Source organism: Silurus meridionalis, chromosome 14 (genome assembly GCF_014805685.1).
Source record: "Silurus meridionalis isolate SWU-2019-XX chromosome 14, ASM1480568v1, whole genome shotgun sequence".
Classification (NCBI taxonomy): domain Eukaryota; kingdom Metazoa; phylum Chordata; class Actinopteri; order Siluriformes; family Siluridae; genus Silurus; species Silurus meridionalis.
In genome coordinates, this window is record NC_060897.1 from 13,729,938 (window position 1) to 13,754,450 (window position 24,513).

At 37.8% G+C, this 24,513-nt stretch overlaps 1 protein-coding gene across 2 annotated transcripts in view; it reads right to left on the reverse strand.

The window, feature by feature from the left end:
* Positions 1–24,513, reverse strand: part of recql5 (RecQ helicase-like 5) — a 41,150-nt gene that overhangs the window by 13,380 nt on the left and 3,257 nt on the right. For both annotated transcript variants that reach the window (XM_046865938.1, XM_046865939.1), the window contains exons 3-10: positions 23,862–24,377; positions 18,728–18,824; positions 17,744–17,855; positions 17,434–17,596; positions 14,439–14,521; positions 3,938–4,159; positions 3,313–3,409; positions 2,677–2,713 (exon numbers count right to left, since the gene is read on the reverse strand). In XM_046865938.1, the coding sequence (XP_046721894.1) occupies positions 2,677–2,713; positions 3,313–3,409; positions 3,938–4,159; positions 14,439–14,521; positions 17,434–17,596; positions 17,744–17,855; positions 18,728–18,824; positions 23,862–24,377 (1,327 nt within the window). The remainder of the gene's footprint in view (positions 1–2,676; positions 2,714–3,312; positions 3,410–3,937; positions 4,160–14,438; positions 14,522–17,433; positions 17,597–17,743; positions 17,856–18,727; positions 18,825–23,861; positions 24,378–24,513) is intronic.

Below are 24,513 nucleotides of genomic sequence, written 5' to 3' on the forward strand. Positions count from 1 at the left end.
AACTGGTGGGATCGTTGCCCTGGTGCTGCCTTTCAGATTAGCAAAAGAGTCAAAATAAAGTAGATGCCATTCATAATCATCTCTCAAAAACTCTTGTAAAAGAATAAATAAAAAAAATAACCCAACAAAATAAAATAACAATTCAACATCTAAAGAAACATCTCAATTCAACAACTAAAGAAACACACAATGATTCCACAAAGGACCTCCTGTCGTAGATATACCATGGGTAAAATAAGTATTGAACACCAAAATTTTCTCAGTAAATATATTTCTAAAGGTGCTATTGACATAAAATTTTTACCAGATGTTGATAACAACCCATGCAATCCACAATTACAAAGAATCAAAACATATATATATATATATATATATATATATATATATATATATATATATATATATATATATATATATATATATACATAAATTATGTTTTAATAATGTGAAATGACAGGGGAAAAGTATTGAACAGTATTTGATATTCGTACAAAAGCCTTTATTGGTAATGACCTCTTCAAGACGCCTCCTGTATACGGAAACTAGTTGCACGCATTGTTCAGTCATCAAATCTTAAAGGTTCTGTGGCCTCTTCTATGAACTCTGATCTTTAGTTCTTTCTATAGATTTGGTATGGGATTCAAGTCAGGTGATTGGCTGGCCCATTCTAGCAGCTTTATTTTCTTTCTTTAAGACCAATTGCGAGTTTCCTCGGCTGTGTGTTTTCATTGTCTTGCTGACATGTTCACACTCGTTTCATCTTTACCATCCTGGCAGATGGCACATTTCTCGGTACATTTTTCCATTCTTACTTCTTACAATTATATGAAGTTTGCCAGTACTGCATGCTAATAAAACAGCCCCACACCATGATGTTCCCACCTCCAAACTTCACTGTTAGTATGGTGTTTTTGGGGTGACGTGCTGCGCCATTTGTGATCCAAACATGGTGTGTATTATGCCCTCCAAAGAGCTCAATTTTGGTCTCATCTGACCAGACTGTATTCTCCCAGTATTTCACAGGCATGTCCAAATGTTGTGCAACAAACTTTAATGCTTTTTCCTTCAGAAATGGAGTGTGGTGAGCGTGCACACAGGCCATGGCGGTTCAGTGCATTACTTATGTTTTCTTTGAAACGATTGTACCTGCTAATTCCAGGTCTTTCTGAAGCTCTCCACAAGTGGTCCTTGGCTCTTTGACAACTCTTCTGATATTCTTTTCACTCCTCTGTCAGAAATCTTTTGAGAAGCACCTGGTCATGGCCGGTTTATGGTGAAATGTTCTTTCCACTGCTGGATTATTGCCCCACCAGTGCTTACTGGAACATTCAGAAGTTTAGAAATCTTCTGTACGGTTTCGAAGGTCTTAAGAGCGCTCTTTGCGTTTTCTTGTGTGACACCTTGGTAATGGGACACCTTTATATAGGCCATTAGCAAGGATTGAACCAGCTGATATTATTTTGCACTGACGAGGGCAGGATTGCTTTCTAATTACTGATCGATTTCAGCTGGTGTTTTGGCTTTTTCCCCTCCCTTTCTTCATGTGTGCAATACTTTTTCACAGTGTCATTTCACATTATTACACATAACTTTTTTATGGACATGTATGGTTACAAACATCTAACATGTATGTTGTTACTCTCTATCTAGATAGATGCTGAAGATTGTAGCTATTTTATCTATCCATTGGTCTAGTCAGGGTCAAGTCCTTGTGCAAGCTGTTACTACTGAAAATCAAAACATTAATATTAACCTTCTAAGTAAACCAACTGTCAGACCTGCTGTTCAGGAAATCCAATCAACACCTTCCGGCTAATCCAGATCAAGAATTATATACAGGAAAAAAAATGCTTTTCTGGCAAATATCTGCTTTATGTTTCACAATGGTTTTAGAATGTTCCTCAAACTACATTTCAATTTAAGAAAAACACATAATAGAAAAAAAAACTTGTGATACCGCTAATAACATATACTACAAGGATGAAGGTTTGTGGACACCTGACCATAAGATTCTTTGGTTTTTTTTTTTTTAATATCCCATTCCACATTTAGTCCCCATTTGCTGTTATAATAGCTTCCACTCTGCTGGGGAGATTTTGGAATGTGGTTTTTATACTCATTCAGCCACAAGGGCTTTAGTAAAGTCAGGTGTAGGATGAGGAGGCCTGGGGTGCAGTCAGCATTCCAATTCATCTCAAAGATGTTCAGTAGGGTTGAGGTCAAAGCTCTATAGCTGGGCACTCAAGATTTTTCACTTCCAACCATGTAAAACATATCTTCATGGAGCTTGTTTTGTGCGCAAAGACATTTGAATGCTTCCGCATCCAAGGACTATACAATTGTATATAAAATTGTGTGCCTCCAACTTAGTGGTAACAGAGAAAGGACCACAGATGGCTGGAAATGTCTGGTGTCCCAGTCCTTTTGTCCATATATTTGTTTATATAAAAGAATATTCTATGGAAAATATGGTTAAAGTTTCTAAACCAAAAAAATCCAAAATAAATAATTATTTTTGTTCTACAGCCAAAGAGAACTGCAAACAAAAAATAAATAAAAAAAAAACATCAGTTTTTTTTTTTTCAGGTTCACATTAAGTCCTTCAACAGTTAGAAAACAGCAGGATTTTAAACAATTGAAATGAATCAGGCATTACTAAAAAAGTTGGACACTAACCTGGTTGAGCAAATGCTTCTTTTGGGCTGCTTGATCCCTGCAATTAAAAATGATATTTATGAACACTGTAAGTTATAGATATTTCTTTACCGCTACAGATTCACAGTTATCGCTACTATGCATGAATGCCTGAGTGCCTGAGCGATATCACTGTACATCCTTTGTATCCTTTGGTTATTTCACTAAGACTCTGGAGGGCCTGGATAATCTTAATATTTCAGCTTTTTCACATCCCTCCATTCACTATTAGTTTGGCTTTATGTCATTTGGAACAGGTTTCAAAATGTCCCCTTTGGTGCAGAAAACAGTTTCTAATTTTCTCTCTCACAATGGAAAAGACATGAGGCCTGAATTTCTTATTCTGAGGGAACTGTGGCAAACAGCTGTGAAACAGATGTGAGTGAAAATGAAAGAGAAAGAAAGGAGGACGAGGGGAAAATGAGCCACAGAGGAAAGAATGTACTCAGAACAAGTCAGACGAAGAGTGTTGGCACTTATTTGGGTTGTGTGAGATTTTTAAAATTGTGTTGGGAGAACTCAACACAAGCAAAGCAAACGTGTGGACGTTATTTGAACCGGTGTGTGTTGTTTGCGTGCTTCATTTGTGGGACAGAAGCAGCACACGGCTGAATGTACCTTGCGTAAACCCATCTGTTTCCTGAACAGATCCTTGAAATCTTTTTTCCGATTCTCGGATTCGTCCTCGGCACCGCCCTCCCACTCCTCATCATACCTGGAAAAAAATAAAACACACACCAGATCAGCTGCTGGGGTCATTTATATTTGACCAGACTAAATAGACACACACAAAAAATGCACATAAACACACACACAATGTCTCGACTCACACACTCATCCAATCCCTCACGTCAACAACGCTCTAAACGAAACATTGGTTCTAATGTTTCTATAGTAACACTGCATTCACAAGAACTTGCCTGGACAATCCTCATAATATAAGCCAAATAACTGATGATACTAACAAAACAAAAAAAAAAAAACATGAAAAATGAATGAAAACGTACATTCACTGATACGATTCATCTTTTTGTAAAGTGTCTCCAGTCAGTGCTTTTGCAAAACACAGTAGGTTTTCCATAATGAGAAAGTCTTTAGGACAAAGGACATGTTTTGTTTTCAACATGTGAAGCCCCTTTTTTTTTTTTTTTTGTCCTATTAGCATCAGTGATTCAGTCAAACTGCTGTGAGATCATGTCTCAATCTGATGACTCAAGAATCTTCTTATAATGTGTCAGCTAACCTTTCAAAGCCGTAGCCTTTCCTCCCTCCTGCGTAGAGTTCACGGTCAAAACCGAATGGCCCCCTGCTCTCAGAGCTCTGCCCAGGTCCGGTCTTAGTGCTGAGCGCAGCAGCTCTCTCTAGCTGAGCACGGACAAGTTTAGGGTTGTGACAGAAGTCACAGGCGCCGGCACAGTTCGGTGACTGGTCACCAAAGAACTTGGATATAGTGGCATGTCTGCATCTGGAGAAAGAGGAAAAAGATTTATGTAGGTTAGTCAGTGTGAAATGAGCAGTGTTATATTTTGTATGTCCATGTAGATGTCTAAAAGAAGAATTATTATTATTGAATAGCAAATAACCAGAGAAAAGTAATAACTAATAAAAAGTACTAGGACACGTGACTTTTGTCGTTCTTTACCAAACTGTTACCACAAAGTTGGAGGCACACCATTTTAAAGGATATCTTTAGATAAAGTAAAGACATGTTTTACATGTAAGAGAGTGAAAGATCTTGAGTGGCCTCCTATAGAGCTCTGAGCTCAACCCAACTGGACACCTTTGAGATGAACTGGAATGCTGACTGCACCCCAGACCTCGTCACAATACATCATTACCCGAGTTTACTAACGCCTTCATGACTGAATGAGCAAAAATCTCCAACAAGCACACTCCAGAATCTAGTGGAACATCTTCCCAGAAAAGTGGAGGATATCATAACAGTAAACGATGGATAAATGAATGGATAGAACCGAACTAATTACTGGTTAATAGTTTGGACATATTAATTTCCTGGGATTTGACATTATTTCCACTGCTAAGAGGGCACATCAGCATTTTTTGGTTTCCTGAAATGACTGTCAAAGATTTCTGTTTTGCCAACATATTTCTCCTTATGCTTTCCTGCACTTCCTCATTCCACAATCACATCTCTTTGTCTTCCTTTCTATTTCCAGATGTCACACCAAGTACCTTTCTATCCGTCTTCCTTATCACTTATTCAGTAGTTGCCCAATCATCCAGCACCTCTTCACCACCACCGAGTCCCTGTCTGACCTTTTCCCAGAATCTCACTAGTCTTCCTCCTTCAGTTTCCACCATCCTATTCTTCTTTTAGTCCTCACTCTCCTCCTCTTCTTCTTCACCTCAAATCTCCTACATAGAACATAATCCACCTGTGTGCACCTTCCTCCACTCTTATACGTCACCCTATTCTGCTCTTTCTTTTTTAAATGTGTGTTCACCACTGCCATTTCCATCCCTTTAGCAAAATCTACCACCATCTGCCCTTCCACATTCCTCTCCTTAAGGCCATACCTACCCATCACCTCCTCATCACCTCTGTTCCCTTCACCAACATGCCCATTAAAGTCTGCCCCAATCACTAATCGTTCATTCTTAGGTACACCTTCTACCACTTCATCTAACTCACTGCTGAATTTTTTTTTCTCTTCCATCTCACAACCCACTTGTAGAGCATAGGCACTGATGACATTTATCATCACCCCTTCAACTTCCAGCTTCACGTTCATCACCCAATCAGAAACTATCTTCACCTCCACTACACTCTTACTGTCCTGAAACACTTAAACGAACACTTTCCCAATTTGCTTTGTTAAAAATAAATAAATAAATAAATAAATAAATAAATAAATAAATGTTGTAGCTTGATTTATCTTAAGTTTGTAATCCAGTGTACCAGTGTAGATTTATTCATTGCTAGAGACTCAAAGCATTTTTGTACGTTGCTCTGGACAAGGGTGTCTGCTAAATGCCACAAATGTAACATACTCCTCTTCAGTATCACCCCTACACCATTTCTCTTTCCATTCACACCATGATAGAACAGTTTAAACCCACATCCAACGTTCCCAGCCTAATCTCCACTTCTCCTTTTCCTGCTGTCTCTGTAGACGTCTTCCTCCTCTCCTTCTCTCCTTCGGCCAAGAGTAGCCCAATTTCCAACTGTACCTGTGGCGGTGGTTGGTAAACAGGGCCTCGACCGATCCGGTATGAAATTCAGGTTTGTGATCTGCATATTTGATTTGCCACATAGATGCCCTTCCTAACGCACCACCTTTTTAACCCCCTCATTTATTCGAGCTTGGCACCGGCCCTAACATTGCACTACCTTGTGCAACCCTAATGGCTGGGTTTGGTGTCCAGCTCCTAACAATTATTAATATAAAAAAATAAAAATAATAAAAATAATAATAAGCCTGCATAGGGTGAGATTCACTGTTTTATTGAAAACAAACAACCCAACTTCTTACAGACCATTTCAATGTCTGTTCATTAATTAAAGGAACGTTGAACGTTTCTGCACGCGCGCATTCAAAAGATTGGCGGGAGACGGAAAATCCACAGTGACCTCGCGAGAGTTGATTCATACCTACGATTAAAAATGTCAAAATTCAAACTGGGACCATGTTGTTCATGCTCTTTCAGACCAGGAATGAACTTGCTGTCGTACATTTAAAGTGGTTCGATTTCCGATAAACAAAACACAAAGTGGATACTGACTAGCAACTCGAGCATATCAACAAAACATGAATAGGAATTTAAAATGAATTTGTTTATTAAAAAAAAAAACTTGTTTATTCGTTGTCCCAGATGGAGCATCCAAACCCTCTCACACACTGTTCCACCACAAGGATCACAGCAATATGGCTACACACGGCACCTAATCTAACCACAAACATTTTAAAACGTACGAAATAATTATGTATACAATAAGTTATGATGGAACACAATTAATGGTTTTAAGCGCGTGGTGTTGTACGCTAGCTTCTTACCTCGCGCGGGTTCGTGGCTTTGTTCTGCAGATCAGTTTATCCAAAACTGTTTACTGAACTTCGGGAGGTGAAACTCGTACATTAGCTACAGGGGACTCAATCGATCTCCGGTTACCATAGCAACGAACCAAATAGAAGGTGTTTTTAACAGCATGTGTCGCTCCAACACACGATAAACATCATCCATATTGTATGATCAAATGTTTCCGACTTTCCCTCTAAGTAATTGTGTAGACGCACTCGGTCTCAACTTAATACAACAACAATAATACAAGTCTGAATACGGCGCTTCAGGTAAGCGTTTAATGTTCTTCGTGAAAAGTTGTCACCTTTTTGTCTGATTTAAAGGGTCTGGTATTTCCACGTTAGCATCCATTTTCAGCTTTTATAAATATTTTAAAAAGTGTGTTACTCATTTTGTTTAGACAGCTGGACCACAGCACACAGTCCTTGTTGTTAAATACATTTACAGGTAGTCGTCAACTTAGGACCATTCGACTTTACGACCACAATCGCTAGCCGCGGCGTACGACAGTGCGTACCAGCTTCCGGCATCATTTCACAGTACTGTACATATAGCCTACTCTACTTATGACCAAATCGTGTTACGACCGGTCTGTCGGTCCCAATCGTGGTCGTAAGTCGACGACTACCTGTATAGTCCAGCACAATTCTTTTCAATTCCATGACTAGTGCATGCCACACAAATTATGTGTTATTATTAGATCTTGCACTCAAGTACAATTCTAATCTGCCTGCACACAGAGAAAATTCATCTGGTGTTTGAGGCCTTATTTTAGACCTATACATGAAGAAAAATTCATAATGGAAAGTGAACAAAACGGCATCTCAAAACATAGCTAAGGAAGTCAGAAGAAAAGACTTCATAAAATTTGTTTGTTTACTATTCCAAACACTACATCCACAAATAGTATTAAGTTTTAGAGATACTGGGTCTGCCTAAGAATAAGATTATTCTACCCAGTGATGGAAAAAAAAAGTTTTCCACATTAATGGCAATTATTAGTATTTAGAAATGTATACACTGACTATTATGTTAACTTTATTTACCAAATAGAATGTGTGTGGTGGCTTTGTGTGCATTTTTCTTTTTTTCTATTTTCCCCACCATTTTTTTTTTTGACTGGTGTCAGCAGTTTTTAAACCAGCCCTTCTGGTACCAGCAACCACGCCAGGAGCGAAAGTCACAGAGAATCCCTCTTTTATTCTAACGTGACATGTCTCTGCATGGTTATAAAACTTGTGTTGCTGCTTTTTTCATTCACTGGCACATTTTTCTAATCTACACAAAAGAGATTCTGCAAGTCATCCTGTCTTGATATCCTACTGCCTGCCCATTAAATCCAGTCCCTTTCTCAATGCTCAAGAAGACCTCCTCCCTTCATCACTACTATCAATAATGGCAATAGTTTTGCATCACTAAGAAACCCATTCTGACCCATCAGACCTCAACAAAGACAGACCGGTATCACTTCCTTCTTTTCCTTCAAAAAAAAAAAAAAAAAAAAATCCTCATATAAGCAACTGCATCTCTATCACTAACCAAGTCCCTCATTTTCCATCCTTAAAATTTTAATATCCATTGCATTGCAATGGTTCGTTTCTTACCTGGAGAGTCAGTTGTATCATGTGACGTAGAGGCTTTCAGAATTTGTTTCACACAGACATCCCACTAGTGTTCCACCAGGCACTTTATTCTGTTCTAGATCCCTTGATGAGGCCCAAATCCTCAGATGGAACTTCATACCAATGCAATATGGAAGACACTCAGCTCATCCTCTCCACCCCTCCCTCAAACATTCTTGTTTTCTGTCCAAATCTCAGGATGTCTGACAGACATCACATCATCCCAGCAAAACTGAACTACTGATCATGCTAGGGGATTCGTCCCCAAAGTAAGATCTTGTGATCTCCATGAACAGCTTACTGATCTCACTGCCATTTGACCATTGAAACTGATCTAGGATGCAGCTGCATAGCTTGTTTTTAAACTTCCCAAGTACTCCCACACCGCCCTGTTGATCCAGTGCTCCGTGTTCCCTCGAGCGGCTTCCTGTAGCTGCCTGAATCAGATTTAAAACATTGACAAAAGCAGGGCAGCACCCACCATCCTCAAAGGACCTACCTCACCCATGATGGCACCACACTCTAGCTCTGATACTCTAGCACTGATTGACTGGTTCCACCAGAAGAAGGCCTCAAAACTCTTGTTGTTGTTCTGACATCTAGCTATGGAATGATTGATATTTTTTGCAACTGGGAGACAATGTTATGGGAAATGTTTCCACCAATTTTGACACGTACTTTCTACTACTCATACCTGAGTAGCATCAACAGAGGACATGCCAACCGTGTGAATGTTAGACAAGCAATGTGTAAAAGGATGGTATTAAATACATAAGTACTAATAAGTCATTACTGTTGAATCACATGACTGCAGCAGGAGGTGTTGAGCTGAGCTTCTGGTTGTAAACTGTACTGATATTATTGCTCCCCTTAAACATGATTAAAAAAAATGCTCTTGTCATATCTTTTTTTTTATGCTGTGGGTTTTGGCACAATATAAAATGTATCTGTACAGTCAATTAGGAAAAGGGAAAACTCAATAAATAAATGGTAGTGAATGGTTTTAACAGGCTATATACACATCTACACACACTCTGACAGAACCTTCGTTCCATAGCCCAACCAGAAGGTTTCAAGTTACACCAGTGTCTGAGATAGTTTGCTGAGGAACTGGGGGTTTGAACTCGGCCCTCAATGAAAACAGCATGTGTACAGTAAACCTTGCTGCAATCTCACAAAAGGGCTTCTGTGCGCCACGTCTCTACGAAACAGCGACATCTTAAAGAACAGAGCCACTATTAACTAGTCCAGTTAAATAGTTACGCACATTTCTGTCATAGTTTTGTTCACTTGCTGATTTTGCAATGGAATTTTCCACACGGTGCGCAAGAGAAATAGATAATTTCAGCGCCGAGCCTCTTAAATAAGCAGGGCATGCTGAAAATGAGTGACATGGAGGAGAAATTCTTTATCTGTATATATTTTATTCGAGGTGCTACGTGTGACAAGATGTCAGGAATCCTTCATTTCAGTGCATTTACACATTCAAGGCCTTTCTTTTGTCCAAATTCAATTCCTTAATGCGGAGCAATGTAGCAAACACATATTTTCCCCTGCTGTAATACAGAACACCCCAAACCCAGTAAAGAAAGCAACAAACAAAAAAACCCACACTCTTACACTGCCAGAATTTGAGGACAAGAGGGGGAAAAAAAAAAAAGGAAAAGGGAGAGTTTCCAGGGTGATCGGAGGGGAGGAGAAGTAGGCGGTCCTGCTGAGACAAAAGGGGTGTGTGGGGGAGAGAGAGGTAAACAGAGAAAGAGAGGGAGGACAAAACAGAGAGACAGAAAGACAGAGCGAGCGAGCAAACGAGCGAGCGAGAGAGAGAGAGAGAGAGAGATAGAGAGAGAGAGAGGGGGCAGTCTCTTGTGGAGAGAATGTAAAGAAGACCTAAAGCTGAAGTCTGGCAATGGAAGGGGGTGAAAAAACCAGACTAAAAAATATCTCTTGCATGCATGTTAAGTAGTGATTCAACAGAACAGCAACAGCACTTGGAGAACTGCCTGCATTGAACTAGCTCACAAGTGAAGGTAATAAACCCAGGAAGAAAAAAAAAAACTTGGAATGAAACAAGGACAACACGCGGAGCAAAAAAAAAAACAAAAAACTGGACAGCAGTCAAAAGGCACTAAGTACACAACTCTGGAGTAGTTCAACAGTCGGCCGGACTGCTTGTGGAATTTCCAAATCAACTGCTGGAACTGGAGCAAGGGAAAAAAGGGCAGCACATTCTTTCCCCCTCAGGTAAGAGATGATCTCTTGCTTGGCTAAAACAAACTGGTTGAGCTTGTTAATTCAAAGCTGCAACTGCAAAAAGTCAGTCACGCCTAATTCTTATATTAGAAAGCTTAAAGTCTGCATGTGCTGGAAGACTGTTTAAACAGAAAACACCACTACATTCCTTTTACAAGCCTGACAACATGCAAACACCTGCTGCATGCTTTTCAGAACAGGAATGAGCAGGGAAGCCACTACACTATTCCAACAGCTAGTCTTGTTCAACTGTGTTGCTGCATTGCCTTCTAAAGTCCACTGGCTATGAATCGCTGTTCAAACAGGGAAGAAAACAAACCTTTAAACCACCAAGGGTGTGGGAACAGAAACACCAAAACAATGTGGCCGAATTAGTTGACAGGAACATGTTCACAACCACACCTCTATTAATGGACAAATGGAACCTATGTGCATAAGTAGTTACTTGTTATGCTTTATATACTACATTTTCTTAAAATTTTATTTTATACATAAACATTTCACTGGAAATTTTTTAATTTTTACTTTTAAAACCTTTATATAATTTTTACTTACTGACTAAACCTTTACAAATTATTTTTACTTACTGACTAAACCTATACAAATTATTTTTACTTACTGACTAAACCTATACAAATTATTTTTACTTACTGACTAAACCTTTACAAATTATTTTTATTTACTGACTAAACCTTTACATATTACATTAAATTACAAACTAAAACTTTACAAATAATTTTTACTTACTGACTAAACCTTTACATATTACATATAATCACAAACTAAACCTTTACATATTATTTCTACTTACTGACTAAACCTTTACATATGTTTTTTTTTACTTATTGATAAAACCTTTATATAATTTTTACTTACTGACTAGAGCTTTACAAATTATTTTTACCTACTGACTAAAGCTTTACATATTACATTAAATTACAAACTAAACCTTTACATATTATTTTTACTCACTGAATAAAAACTTGTACGTTTTATAATTACTGACTAAACCGTGACATATTATTTGTAGTTTCCAACAAACCCTTTACGTGTCTTTTTCTTTTTTCTTGCTTACAACCTAAACGGTTATACTATTAAACAATATGTAAAGGTTTACCTACGCAAAACTTTTATACACAGTGTTTACATTCAAATGGACCTATATACATCATGTTTACTCACTAGCCTGCATTTTTAAATACTATTACATTCAAACAGTCACACAACAAACTACACTTTTTTACAAACTAAACTTATCTTACATACTTCCCTAGTATATTTGTATACTTGTTTACTAAATTACTTTCAACTACATTTACAGAGTTAAGTACTAAGCCTCTTCATACTATGGATTCATGTTGTTGAACCAGTACAAACACAGCTCTTATCCCTTTATCCCAACATTTAAGGTTGAACCACGATGGCATCCAGTCTATCCAAACAGTTGTATAGACACTTTTGATTATGGAGTCAGATTAAGGTCCTGAGCACCTACATCCTGGTTCATAAGCAGCAACTAGATTCCTTGTGATCTTTTAAATTAAAGACGTTTCCCAATATAGACTCTTATTTCTCCACACTGTGGTAACCCCGCCCTGTGATATACACCCTTGCAGAACACACCCAACCACCACCGTGTCCCAAGTCCCAAAAAAAGAACGCAAGATGATAGGTCAACATTGTTTTAACTATCGGGTTCTCATCTATTTGGCTGAAGTACCACACGTCTGCAGTCACACGGAAAAGCCACATACGTAGGAAGTGGGCTCAGTCTGATGACCGTGCACAGATGCGCTGCAAAAGTATATTTTGTAACTAAAGCTGATCGTTTGGAGTAAAGAACACACTTAGTTGTGGTATGCAGTGAGAGAGAGAGATCTAAGTTAAGCCTGAATATCCACTGGGGTCATGTTAGACTATAAATGACACTGGCTGTAAACTCTTGGCAGGAGTCCATCCAGATTAGGAACGGAGCCAGCTCACTGATCCGAATACGGTCTACTTGTTACTGACAGCTGCGAGGAGCAGAAAGAATGGATGCTCAACAGGAAGCACTTGATATCCTTCAAAACATCTGGACCAAGCTAAAGGCTCTCCCTGAAGCAAGCTCCATCGAGCTAGGAGGCTTCCTCATCCTCCTCCTCTTCATTTGTAAGTGCAGTTTCTACCAAATATATTAAATATAATTATATTTAAGCTATAAGCTTAAACTGATGGGTTCCAGATTTCTGCTATGGTGACAGTCTGGGAGGTTTTCTCCCACACACATATGATGATCACTAACAGATGTAGATAAAACGACAAACAATGCACAATCAAAACAGAACTGCTGTCAAGAGGAAAATAAATAAATACATACAATTTAGTGCCTTTGGTAGATTTTGAAAGTCTCCTTTTTTATTTGTATTAAATTTTTTTTAAGAACATTACAGACTGAGATGTGCCAATCTGACAGCCTGGGGGGAAAAAATAATTTTTTTTGAAACTGCCAGAGGCATGGCACAGTAATGTTTTCTCACCGTTTCTGCCATAACACTTTAGGTGAGAAATTACAGGCACTGTGTGTGTCTTGTCATTTCTCACCCTAAGTGCTGGGCACGGGTTGTCCAAGTGTGTATGAAATCAAATACACTGTGGTGATAGATTTGACCTCAAAGACCCAAAGAAAAGTTTAAGCTCCTCACTTCCTGAAAAAAAATAAAAATAAAAATAAATAAAAGTCTAAGTTAAATGTCTAATAAAGTGATGTTGCTTTCTTTCAGTGACATTCCTGAGCTTGGTGGTGTTTGCTTGTGTGCAGTGCTGCTGTAGCTGTGGACAAGGCAAAAGAAACAGGGACTCTGTCCTCTGAAATACAGCTTTTCTATCTATTGTCTCTACATTTCAGTCGACCATGAGAGATACCAGACAATGCATCAGCGACAGAGAAAAGAAGGGACAAACAGAAATCACTTTAAAATCTTTGGGGGAATTAGTTTTTGCACTAAGCCTCATCACACCTGCCTCAATGACACAGTACCAAAGTCAAGAGGAAAACATGTCAGAGGAGTGAAAATATTTCACTCAACCTGCTGGTGTTAACTACAGGAACAGTATACAGAGACTGCGAATGCGGCTTTTTACTCTTTTACGAAGTTGTGATGCCAGTGAATAATCTCAATGTAATCTGTACTATTACCTATTAGGTAAATATGAGAGGAATGGATCAAAAAAGGCATGTTAAAGCTATGCAAGCCAACCGGAACAGGAAGTTGCAGTTTAGAGCTGATGGCTATGGGCTGTAGATTATGAGGTTGTGAGTTTTAAACCCAGCTCAGTTGGATCTTGTGTCAGTTGTCACTTTAAATAAAAGCATCAACCAAATGGGCAAATGTAAATAAAAGAAACTTGCAGATGAGGGAAAATTACAGCTGAGCTGATGCAATTCTGTATTTATTCATATAAAAAAACCTATTTTTTATTATTTGGACTGGTATACCAAGGTATCAGCTACAGTTACCAGAATACAGTTATAACAGAATACCAAGCTCCTAGTTTTTACAACTTATCCATTTTCCGAACATCAAACGATCTCTAAACATTTACATATAAACTTTATGACAATTATTAAATCATACTACATTTCCTATTTCTCAAAATACAACCGATATTGTTAAATATTCCTTCTTCATAATGATTAAAAAACACAAACACGTAGCACCTTAAAGCACTATTTAAACAATTTATAATAAAAACATGTTCTTTTATCAATCTATCTAAAACCTAAAAGACCTTCAATAAATCCAACTCTGTTAACTGCCAAAGTGTGTGTATTATATGAAATCTTACCCTTCTTGTTCACAGAAAGCAACCATGGCCTCAAAGTCCTGCAGAGGTGCTTTGTCCTGTTCTTTCTCTGAACCTCGTTTCTCCTGTGGAAAAAAAAGGGGGGGGCTCTAATGAAACATTTTTTAAAACACACAATAGCAAAAGGGACATCCAAACTAAAGTCTAAATTATAAAGAAATATTTGGAAACTTTATTTTCAAGCTTATCAGGCATTAAAATGACAGACATGAAAAAGCCTGTTAGTTTCCATTTTTGGTAGAAACTGTGTTTTGCTATAAAAGAACACAGAGTCTGAAAATGAGCATGTGGAGGACCATATGGATTTGATTAACTTACATTCAACACAGAGAAAATAAATACAGTACCAGTCTCTACACTCCCATACACAAGCCTTGGTTTAGACATAAACAGGATATATACTACTACTTATGTGTACTACTGTGTGTGTGTGTGTGTGTGTGTGTGTCTTTTATAGACATGGAAAAGATATACTAGGCAGCAAGTGAAAGGTCAGTTCATGTGCTGAAAGCAGGAAAAATGGGGCCAGATTTAATTTGACAAGGCGAAATTTTTAAGGGCTAGAACAGGTCTGGTAAAATGTTCCTATTGTGCAATAGTTAATACCCACTAAAACTGGTGAACCGGCAACAGGGCACATTGATGTGCATCAGTGGGGCCAATCTGTTTTTTTCCGATCCCACAGAAGAGCTACTATAGCCTAAATAGCTAAAAAGTAAATACTTTTCCAGCTTCAAATCCATCGAGAACTGACTCTTCCCCTGCTGCGTAATATTTCCCACCCCTTGATAATAAATGTTATTCGCTTTACCAGTCGGTGGTTTAAAGATATGGCTGAAATATACGCAAAAACAATACACGCACTATGGTCAAAAGTTTGTGGACAGCAATGATCATCGTGCCCGTAAGTAAGCTTTCATTGAACTGTTGCCACAAAGTTGGAATCTCACAATTGTCTAGACTTTATATGGTGTAGCATTAGGATTTCCCTTTTACTATAACACATCTTTTATCCAACAATCAGTGCCAGTGGTGTTTGCAAACTTTAGGCCATAAAGTGTATGTATGATTTTGAAATCTATTCTGGAAGAGATCATCAGGATTTAGAGACCACATGATTCAACTAAATAAAATGTGAGTGGGCAGTTTTAACTTTCATAAGCTTCATTGACAATGAAGGCCACATGCATAATGACAGGAATGAACTGGATGCAATACAGTCATATCCATTCATTTTGGTCGGCTGTTCCTCAGTCTAAGACGGCAAATGCCCTTGAGGTTTAATCGTGAGTACGGAACAACCAACAGCTCCGCTATTAGCTAAAAGCTAATACAAAATAATATAAAGATCCTGACCATAATGAACTTTCAAAAAAACTAAGAACACTAAGTCTTAAATACACGAAAAGATTTAGACGCGAGATGTGAGAGCACATGGGATTAGTCAGACAGATTTAGTTCTTAAATACATTCAAAGCACTAGGATAGGCCAGAGAAATCCAAGAGACACTAAGCCTGCCTGTGGCACAGAGAAACACAATATATATTTGAATTCTCATTGAATATACCTTCATAACCAATGTTTCCATTAATTTTCCCCTGATTTTTCCCAATTTAGGTTTTGTCAAGTCTCATTACATGACAGGAATGTAATTAGGGAACAATTCATTTGAAGAATAGATAAGTTTTAAACTATAATAAGGCTCATACTAAACTTCCTTAAACCACAATTATACTTTTGTTTAAATAGTTACAGAAGGTCAATTATTTGTAATGATTTATTACAATTATTTATAATTGCACTGTCCGTTGTTTTTTGAGTTGAGAAGGTTTCTTCGAGTTGTCTCAGGGAGGTTTTTTTTTGTTCTACAGTCTCCTATCGCGTGTTCATTTAATTTATATTCGGAACATTTACAAATCTACTTTCCAAAAATGTCTAACATTGAACTGAATCAACACTTCTTTCCTTTGATACAGCAGAAGCAAGCACTTACACCAAATACACTCATTCACAGACTGAACAATGCCTTGTTCAGCCTCTCATCAGATCAAAACTGGACTATGCAACTTACTACCTCGCAGGTTTGCTTCTGACATATATCTGACCTCAGAACTGATACAAATGCAGCTGCAAGACTTGTTTTCAACTTTCCCAAGGTCTCGCACACCACCCCATTGCTACATTCCATTCGATGGCTGCCTGTAGCTGCCCCAGTTTAGATTTAAAACCTTGATGCTTACACGCTGTACAAAACCAAAAACAGATTTGCAGCCCTCTACCTCACAGCTCTACTCCTACCAGCACCCCTCTACTCCTCTCCCACATTCCCTCTGATCCATAATCTTTGCCCACCATCTCTTAGGGTAGAAGGAAGACATGCTTCAAAACTCTTCTCTGATCTGGCACTTATGCGGTGGAGCGAACTTCCTCAAAATGTCCAAACGCTTCAAAGTCTTCTTCAAAGGAAGTCCAAAGAACTACCGCTTTTCTATCTATTTTCTCTCTTTCTGTCAGTTTTTAGACTGGTGGACTGTATTCTTAATCTGTGTCCTAATGAACCAGCATCTGAATGAATTTAGTCGCCGACACTTGAAAGCTGCTCTGGATAATAAAGTCTGCCAAATGCCATAACTGTAAATATAAATGTAGTGTTACTCTTGGAACAGTAGTGAACCTGGTACACAGAGAACAGTACAACTTTATCCCTCCCACTCACAGAGAAGGCCAAATGTGTTCTCTCAGACCTCTGGCTTCACCAGGAGGTGTGTCTCGTCAATTTATTGCACGAGAGTGAGAGCTTTCACAGAGGCATCAACCAGGAGCTTAAATTTCATTTAACATCAGACATGCACTGAATTCATTGCTGAAATAACTGGGAAACTGATCAGGTAAAAGAGCATTACAAATAAACCCTTTCACCATGTAATCTAATAGATAGCCTAATGTTCACGCTGTAATGTTTTCACTTTTACGTGCCTTTTTGCGATTGATCTCTTTACAGATGAGAAAGCGGAGTTGGTCCCTGTCTTTGGGAGAGTAGTATATACGGCAAGAGGAGGGCAGGCCGTCACGCCCGGCTCGTCCCGATTCCTGATAATAGCTGGCCAAGGACTTAGCCAAGTTCCAGTGAGCTACAAACCTGAAAGATACAAAGATAAATCACATTATAGCTATAAGCATGCTCACACAGACACACGTATATAAACACGAATTTAAAGTGTAGCACGCTTGCTGCTACACTGTACATCAGATTATCTGTTTCTGATAAAAACAAAGCATCACTGACCTCACATTGGCTTTGTCAACACCCATCCCAAAGCTGATAGTGGCTACAATGACGGGTACCTTCCCTTCCATCCAGTCAGTCTGAGATTCAGTGCGATCACTTGTCTTCAGGCCTGCTCACACCACATTCAAACAATAAAAAACAGCACATTTTAGAGGAACCTAAGATAAAAAAGAAGTGGTGCATTCCTAAACTATAAATTATACCACTATATACCGTTATCAGTTCAAATCTTTTACATGAGATAATAATAAGAAATACAGTACATCATTACTCTTATTACTAACACTATTACTTCAAAAGAATCGACAGTAAAACGTTGATGTATTAGTCTTTAATCAAAGTCCGGACTGTTACATAACTAGAGATGTGCAAAAAATTACTAAGAATTTCATTATAATTTATTAAACAGTTTATTTAAACTGTTAAACAATGTGGTCAGCATGAAATAATGACTAATAACTATGTTGTGTCAAGTGACTGTCGTTTATACTATTAATATATAAATGTGCTGTTTTGGAGTAAATAAAAATTATTTGAATTAAGTGAATGGGTTTATATTCATATGTTTGCGCTTTGCTTTGGGAGGGACTGCTTTACCAGAGTTATGAGTTAATGAGTTATTTACTTTTTTAACTCTATATAAAGTATCCTTTAATGCACTTTAGTAGCTATTCATTACATTGTTTATAACTTTTCAGTAACTAATCTTTTGGATAAATTCAGTAACTCTTTTGTGTAGCAACTCGTCGCTTCAGTGTAGTAACTCTTCAGTAACTCCTCTGTTTAATAACTCTTTAGTAATTGTACAGTGACTCTTCGGTGACTCTTCGGTGAATACTAGATTTTGGCCAAGAGCTTTATCTAGCTAATGATTAAAACACAGCTAACTAACCGATAAGTGTTCAGTTACATTGCTACAAGCAGTGTGTAGTTTACAGCCTGTTTTAAAAGCAAACTTTTCTTTAAACTGTAACGAATTACCTGCATGGTAGGGCTTAGCCATAATCCCCAGCTTAGTCAGTCTGTGTGCGACATCCTCACAACTCTCTCTTGTGCGACAGTATACAATCCCACACCCCTTTAACACACACACAAAAAAATTATAATTGAAAAACAACTGTATACACACACTGCCCAGTGAGGCTAGTAGGGTTAGTGTTACACTTATTTATACAATTACCAAATCATGACAAGGAAAAAAACGAATCTTCTACTGCAAGCCTTTATAGTAGCATCAGCTTCATAGTCTTGGATGACAGGTGTAGAGGTCTACTGCTGTTGTAGACTATTTACCTCAAGCTTCAGTATATTTTTCATTCAGAGATGTTTTTCTGCTCACCCTAGATTTTAAAGGGTGTTATTACAGTGACTGTCACCTCAATCTGAACATTCTCCACATCTTTTTGTATCAAGAAGACATTTTGAAAGCAGAACTGCTGCTCCAAAACACATGTAAACACTTTAGTCCACATGAAAAGCCTAGTAAGTCAGCAGTAATTGAATTTCCAAGTTGCTAAGCTCAATTTTTTGCCACCATGCTGATATATGAGGTAAACATGAACTGAAGCTCTTGATCTGCACCTGCATGATTTTATGCATTGTACTGCATTGATTGGCTAATTAGATAATTACATAAACAATCAGGCGCAAAGAAGTTCCTATTGAAGTATCCGATAAACAGTCTTTTTACTAGAAACTTTCAATAGGTTTCATTCAACACTTTAATAAAATGTTACACTTATTTTAGCAAACAGGAGTGAATTTTCCTAAAACAGCGATTTATTAAAACTTTGTCCAGGTTTATCTATTATTTCATTACTGTTGAACATACCTCCCTCAATTATTGGAAAGTAAAAGGATCAAGCCATAGCCAATGATGTTTATTTCATTGATTATTGGTTTTTGAGAGTTTGCAGGAATCCTCTGAAGTATTTATATGTCTAGCGCCAGTTCAAAATTATATCTAGATGTCTTCACATATCCGCTTACAATTATAATACATTCACAAATCATACTAAATAGATTATTAAAAATTGCAAACCACTTCAGAAACTGTGGTACAATTGGAAATACAATCTTTGGAGAACTTACTACATGAAGCTCTAATGCTGATACATAAGTGTTAAAGTTAACAAAAAAAAGAGAAATTTAAAAAGAAATTACACTATGTGGACAAAAGTTTGTGGACACCTGACCTGAAGATTTGTATCTGCTTTTTGAACATTGAATTGCACTTTTAGTTGCTGTTTGCTGTTATAATAATCTCCACTCTTCTGAGATGTTGTTCCACTAGATTTTAGAGTGTGCTTGTGGAAAATGTGATGCCATCACATCCAAAGACATGCTATCCATGTCCATGTAACTTTGTAGTAACAGTTTGGAGAAAAAGCACATATGGCTGGAAAAGGGTTCGTCCCAGTACTTTTTATATAATGTATGTGCATACACAATAAATGACAAAGTAAAAAAAACCCTAATAAATAAATATTGTATTGAGGTAAATATTTGAAACGGAGACACACCCCATTAAATCGATGAATTCATTGCAATCGAAGAAATCGCCAGGCGCTTCCGAATTTGATAAGAAATGTAATGTTAAATTAGCCCACTCACTGTCAACATCGAGACAAGCATATACTCTCTGGTGCTCAAAAAAGGAAAGGAACCAACGTCATGTAATTCATATAGTCCTATTAGCCTTCTCAAGGCAGATGTTAAGATTCTAGCCAAACTTCTGGCCTCTCGTTTGGAGAGGATTCTCCCTAGAATTATCTCAGAGGAGCAAACTGGATTAATAAAAAGGCGACATTCCTTTTCAAACATTCGTACTCTTTTCAATATTATATATTCGAAGCAAAGTAGTAGCTCCCCAGTGGTGGTCATTTCCTTAGGTGCTGAAAAGGCATTTGATAGGATAGAATGGGAATATCTTTTTACATTGTTGAGGGAGTTTAGCTGTGAGGATCGATCAACCTCTTGGATTCGCTTATTATATGTCGAACCTCGAGGTTCTATATATACCAACAATGTTAAATCCAAATATTTTACCTTGTCGCGCGGTACTCGCCAGGGATGTCCTCTCTTTCCCTTACTTTTTGCACTTCCTGTATTTTAGGGCATACTCCGTGAAGGAAATGAGTAGAAACTAGCCCTATATGCTGATAATTTGTTACTTTATGTTACTGTCCCGGTTACATCTATCCCCGTAATAACGCGTCTGCTTGAGGATTTTAACCAAATTTTCTGGATATAAATTGAACCTAAAAAAAAAAAAAAAAAGAGTGAATGCCTACACATAAATTAATCTGCTTAAAAGATAAAACAAACTGACATTCCTTTTCATTTTGAGGATTCTAAATTCAAATATCTTGGAGCAAATGTTACTCGTTCCTACTCCGGATTAATGGCGGCTAATTTTACGCCCTTAATTGCATACATGAATTCAGCTTTTTGAAAAAATGAGCTGCTTTACCATTGTCTCCACTTGGTAGAATAAATACAGTTAAAATTAACATTCTTTCAAAATTTCTGTAGCACTTTCAGTCTATTCCTTGGTTTTTAACCTAAATCATTTTTTCAAAATATTGACCAGCTAATCTTGTCTTGTCTTTTGTATGGGCAAAAAAAATCCCCCATGGTTTCCACATTTTTACTTCGAAAATGCAAACTAAGTGGGGGCCTTGCATTTCCTAAGCTTATACCTTTATTATTGGGCAGCTAATATTCGTAAGCTGGCATTCTGGGTGCGTGCCCCCAATCTGCCATGGCGCCTCCCCTTTCTACCTCAGCTGCACGCTATACTGATAATCCAGTAGTGTGTACCTCTTTCAAAATATTTGATCAATTTCTGCGTTATTTTAAATTTACCTATATGCAATAATCACCTCTTCCAGCCTGACCCTTACAGATTCTACATTCAAAGGATCAAAAATGCTTTGAACACTTTTTCATTAATAACGTTTTTACCACCTTCTGCACCATCTGCACGAGAAGAGATGTTTAGATTGAATCCCCATGTGAGTGGTGTTATCTCTCAAATATACACTTTGACTCAGTCAAAGGACAATTGCTATAATTTAAAAAACCCTAGCGCTTGGGAAGAGGAATTAGACCTAAAGTTTAACGATGGTTACTGGGACAATACACGCAATTCCACGTCGTGTGCGACTCAATATTATACAATTTAACACGGCCCATAGAGCTCATCTTTCTAAAACTAAATCGATCAAAGGTATATCCCAACGTTCCCGACATACAGGTGCATCTCAATTAATAAGACTGAATTATGAATTGAATTCAAATGAATTATAAAGATTCATCACACACAGAGTGATATATTTTAAGTGTTTTTTTCTTCTCATTTGAATGATTATGGTTTACAGCTTATGAAAACCCAAAATTCATCTCAGAAAATTCACAGATGTATATGAATCTATATAATATACGAGTTTCACTTTTTGTATTGAATTACTAAAATAAAAACTTTTTAATGATATTCAAATTTATTGAGATGTTTCATTCAGATATGTCACCTGCATGTGAAAAAATGTAAACTTTCACCCTGTAACCGCATATGTTTGCACTCTGTCCCAAACTGCACAAGGTTTGGAACTCCTTCTTTAAAACTGTCTCTGAAATTCTTAAAATCAAATTCGACATCTGTCCTTTAATTGCCATTTTGGTGTTCCATCTCAGTTTTAACCTCTAACCCATTAGCGAGGTAGTGTTGTCTCATTTGCGTCTTTGTTTGCTCGGGGCAGAATATTATCTTAGACCTCCCCACAACCTCCTTCGATATCAGTATGGCTTAAAGATTTAACTTCTTTTTAAAACTTAAAAAAAATCTTTGGAATTCAAATATGTAAAAGTGTAATTTTGCAATAAAATTTATTAAATTCCTAGCCTGAAAAAGATTTTACATACACGCTTTGTGAACAGAGTGAAAAACTCAGTCCACCAATTAGAAGCCAGAACAGGACGTGTCCAATGTTAGCAAGCAAGTGAGAAGTTCTGAACTAAGGTGTAAACTTATCTGCTTATCGCAGGCACAAAGCTATTTGTGATGCAAAGGAGTCGTAAAAAAAAATTCAGGAAGTTAAGATTCGAGCAACAATCTGACTGTAAAAAAACATTTGAGTTTGAATGTTTGGGGGAATCTAATCAAGAGACAAGAAAGTTAGTAGTAGAAAGAAAAAAAAAACAGGGTGAAAAGAACATTAATTTAATGTCATCACTTTGATAAGTGTGAGCACTAAGGTCTATTCAATTACTTTATTTTGATACATTATTTTAAAAATCATCCAATAAGCATCCAGACTGCCATTTTAAGGGCCATTATCGTGTAACATGAGCCACAAATTCTTCCAAAAGAGATGTCAGAACAACAGCCTGACCTCAAAAATGACAGCTGCATGAACACGTTTGGTGTAGAGCAAAGCAAACATACACCAAATCAATGTGCACTAGAAACGCATGCTTTATGAGCCAATTTTAGCAAACGCAAACTACATCTAAGCAGTGTAGGTTGAGCATCGGAGGTTATTTACGTTACACTATTTTTGGATGGATTACCGCTTTGACTAGACTGAAAATGTATATGCAACATCTTTCTATTTCTTAAACGAAGCCCAGGTTAGCTACAAAAAACATTAAAAAAATCAGGAAATAGGAAAACATCTGTGCAATACTTCACACTCCTATGTGAGAGATTTCTAGATTATTTAAAATAACAGTGGTGCATAAATATAGTGGTTCAATGTAATTAGATCAGTAATTAGTCAGTCATAATAATAGTAAGGAATATTATATAAGCGTTTCTAAAGCAAAAATTCTGTTTAATAAGTCCGGATGTAAACACTCAAAGTTTACGTCACACTTTATTAGTTCCCATGTCAGGGAATGCAAAAATGTAATATATTTTAATGTTTCATTTAAGCTAAATCTGTGCATGATATACATCCTCTATATTGTTTTTAAAGAAAAACTCTTCTGCCTGCTATGACTTAATAATCAGACAGCTATTGCAACTATTATGTAAAGTTCTGAGAGAATCTGATGTACCCACTATATTACAACCAAACCCCCCACTCAAAAAAACCCCAAGAAACCAACTGACCTTCTCAGCTGAGCATCCCCCAAGCGCTTCCTTAGCAAACGCATGTAGATGAACGTACGGGTCAGGCAGCAGATCTCGAAATATCACATCGTACTTCAGGTTTTTGCGAAACACCGGAGTGGAAAAAGCGAGCGGTGATTTTAGCTTTAGGGAGTGAGCAATGTCCTCCTGCACGCGCTTCGGCGCGGTCGCTGTCAAGGCCACGCAGGGGACTCCAGGAAGACGGGCACGCAGGTCTCCCAGCTTCAGGTAGTCAGGTCTGAAATCGTGACCCCACTGAGAGACACAGTGAGCTTCATCAACCGCCAGGCAGGTTAGCAACCCACGGGAGCAAAGTGAGCTCAGGCAAGGCTGGAAGGATGGAGAAGCAACCATCTCAGGAGTGATATACAACAGCTTGAGACGAGGAGTTTTACTATGCAAGTCGTCCAGGATCTGCTTTCTCTCGCCGGATGGGAGTTTAGAGTTTATGGAGCATGCTGGTATGTTTAGTGCCTTAAGGTGCTCTACCTGATCCTAGGAAGACAAAGTGAAGACAGAGAACATTTAAATATGACACACAGTAAATCAAAGTCAAGTCGAATAGGCTTTATTGTCATACCACATACAGTGCAGTGCACATTGAAATGAAACAACATTTCCCCCAGGACCA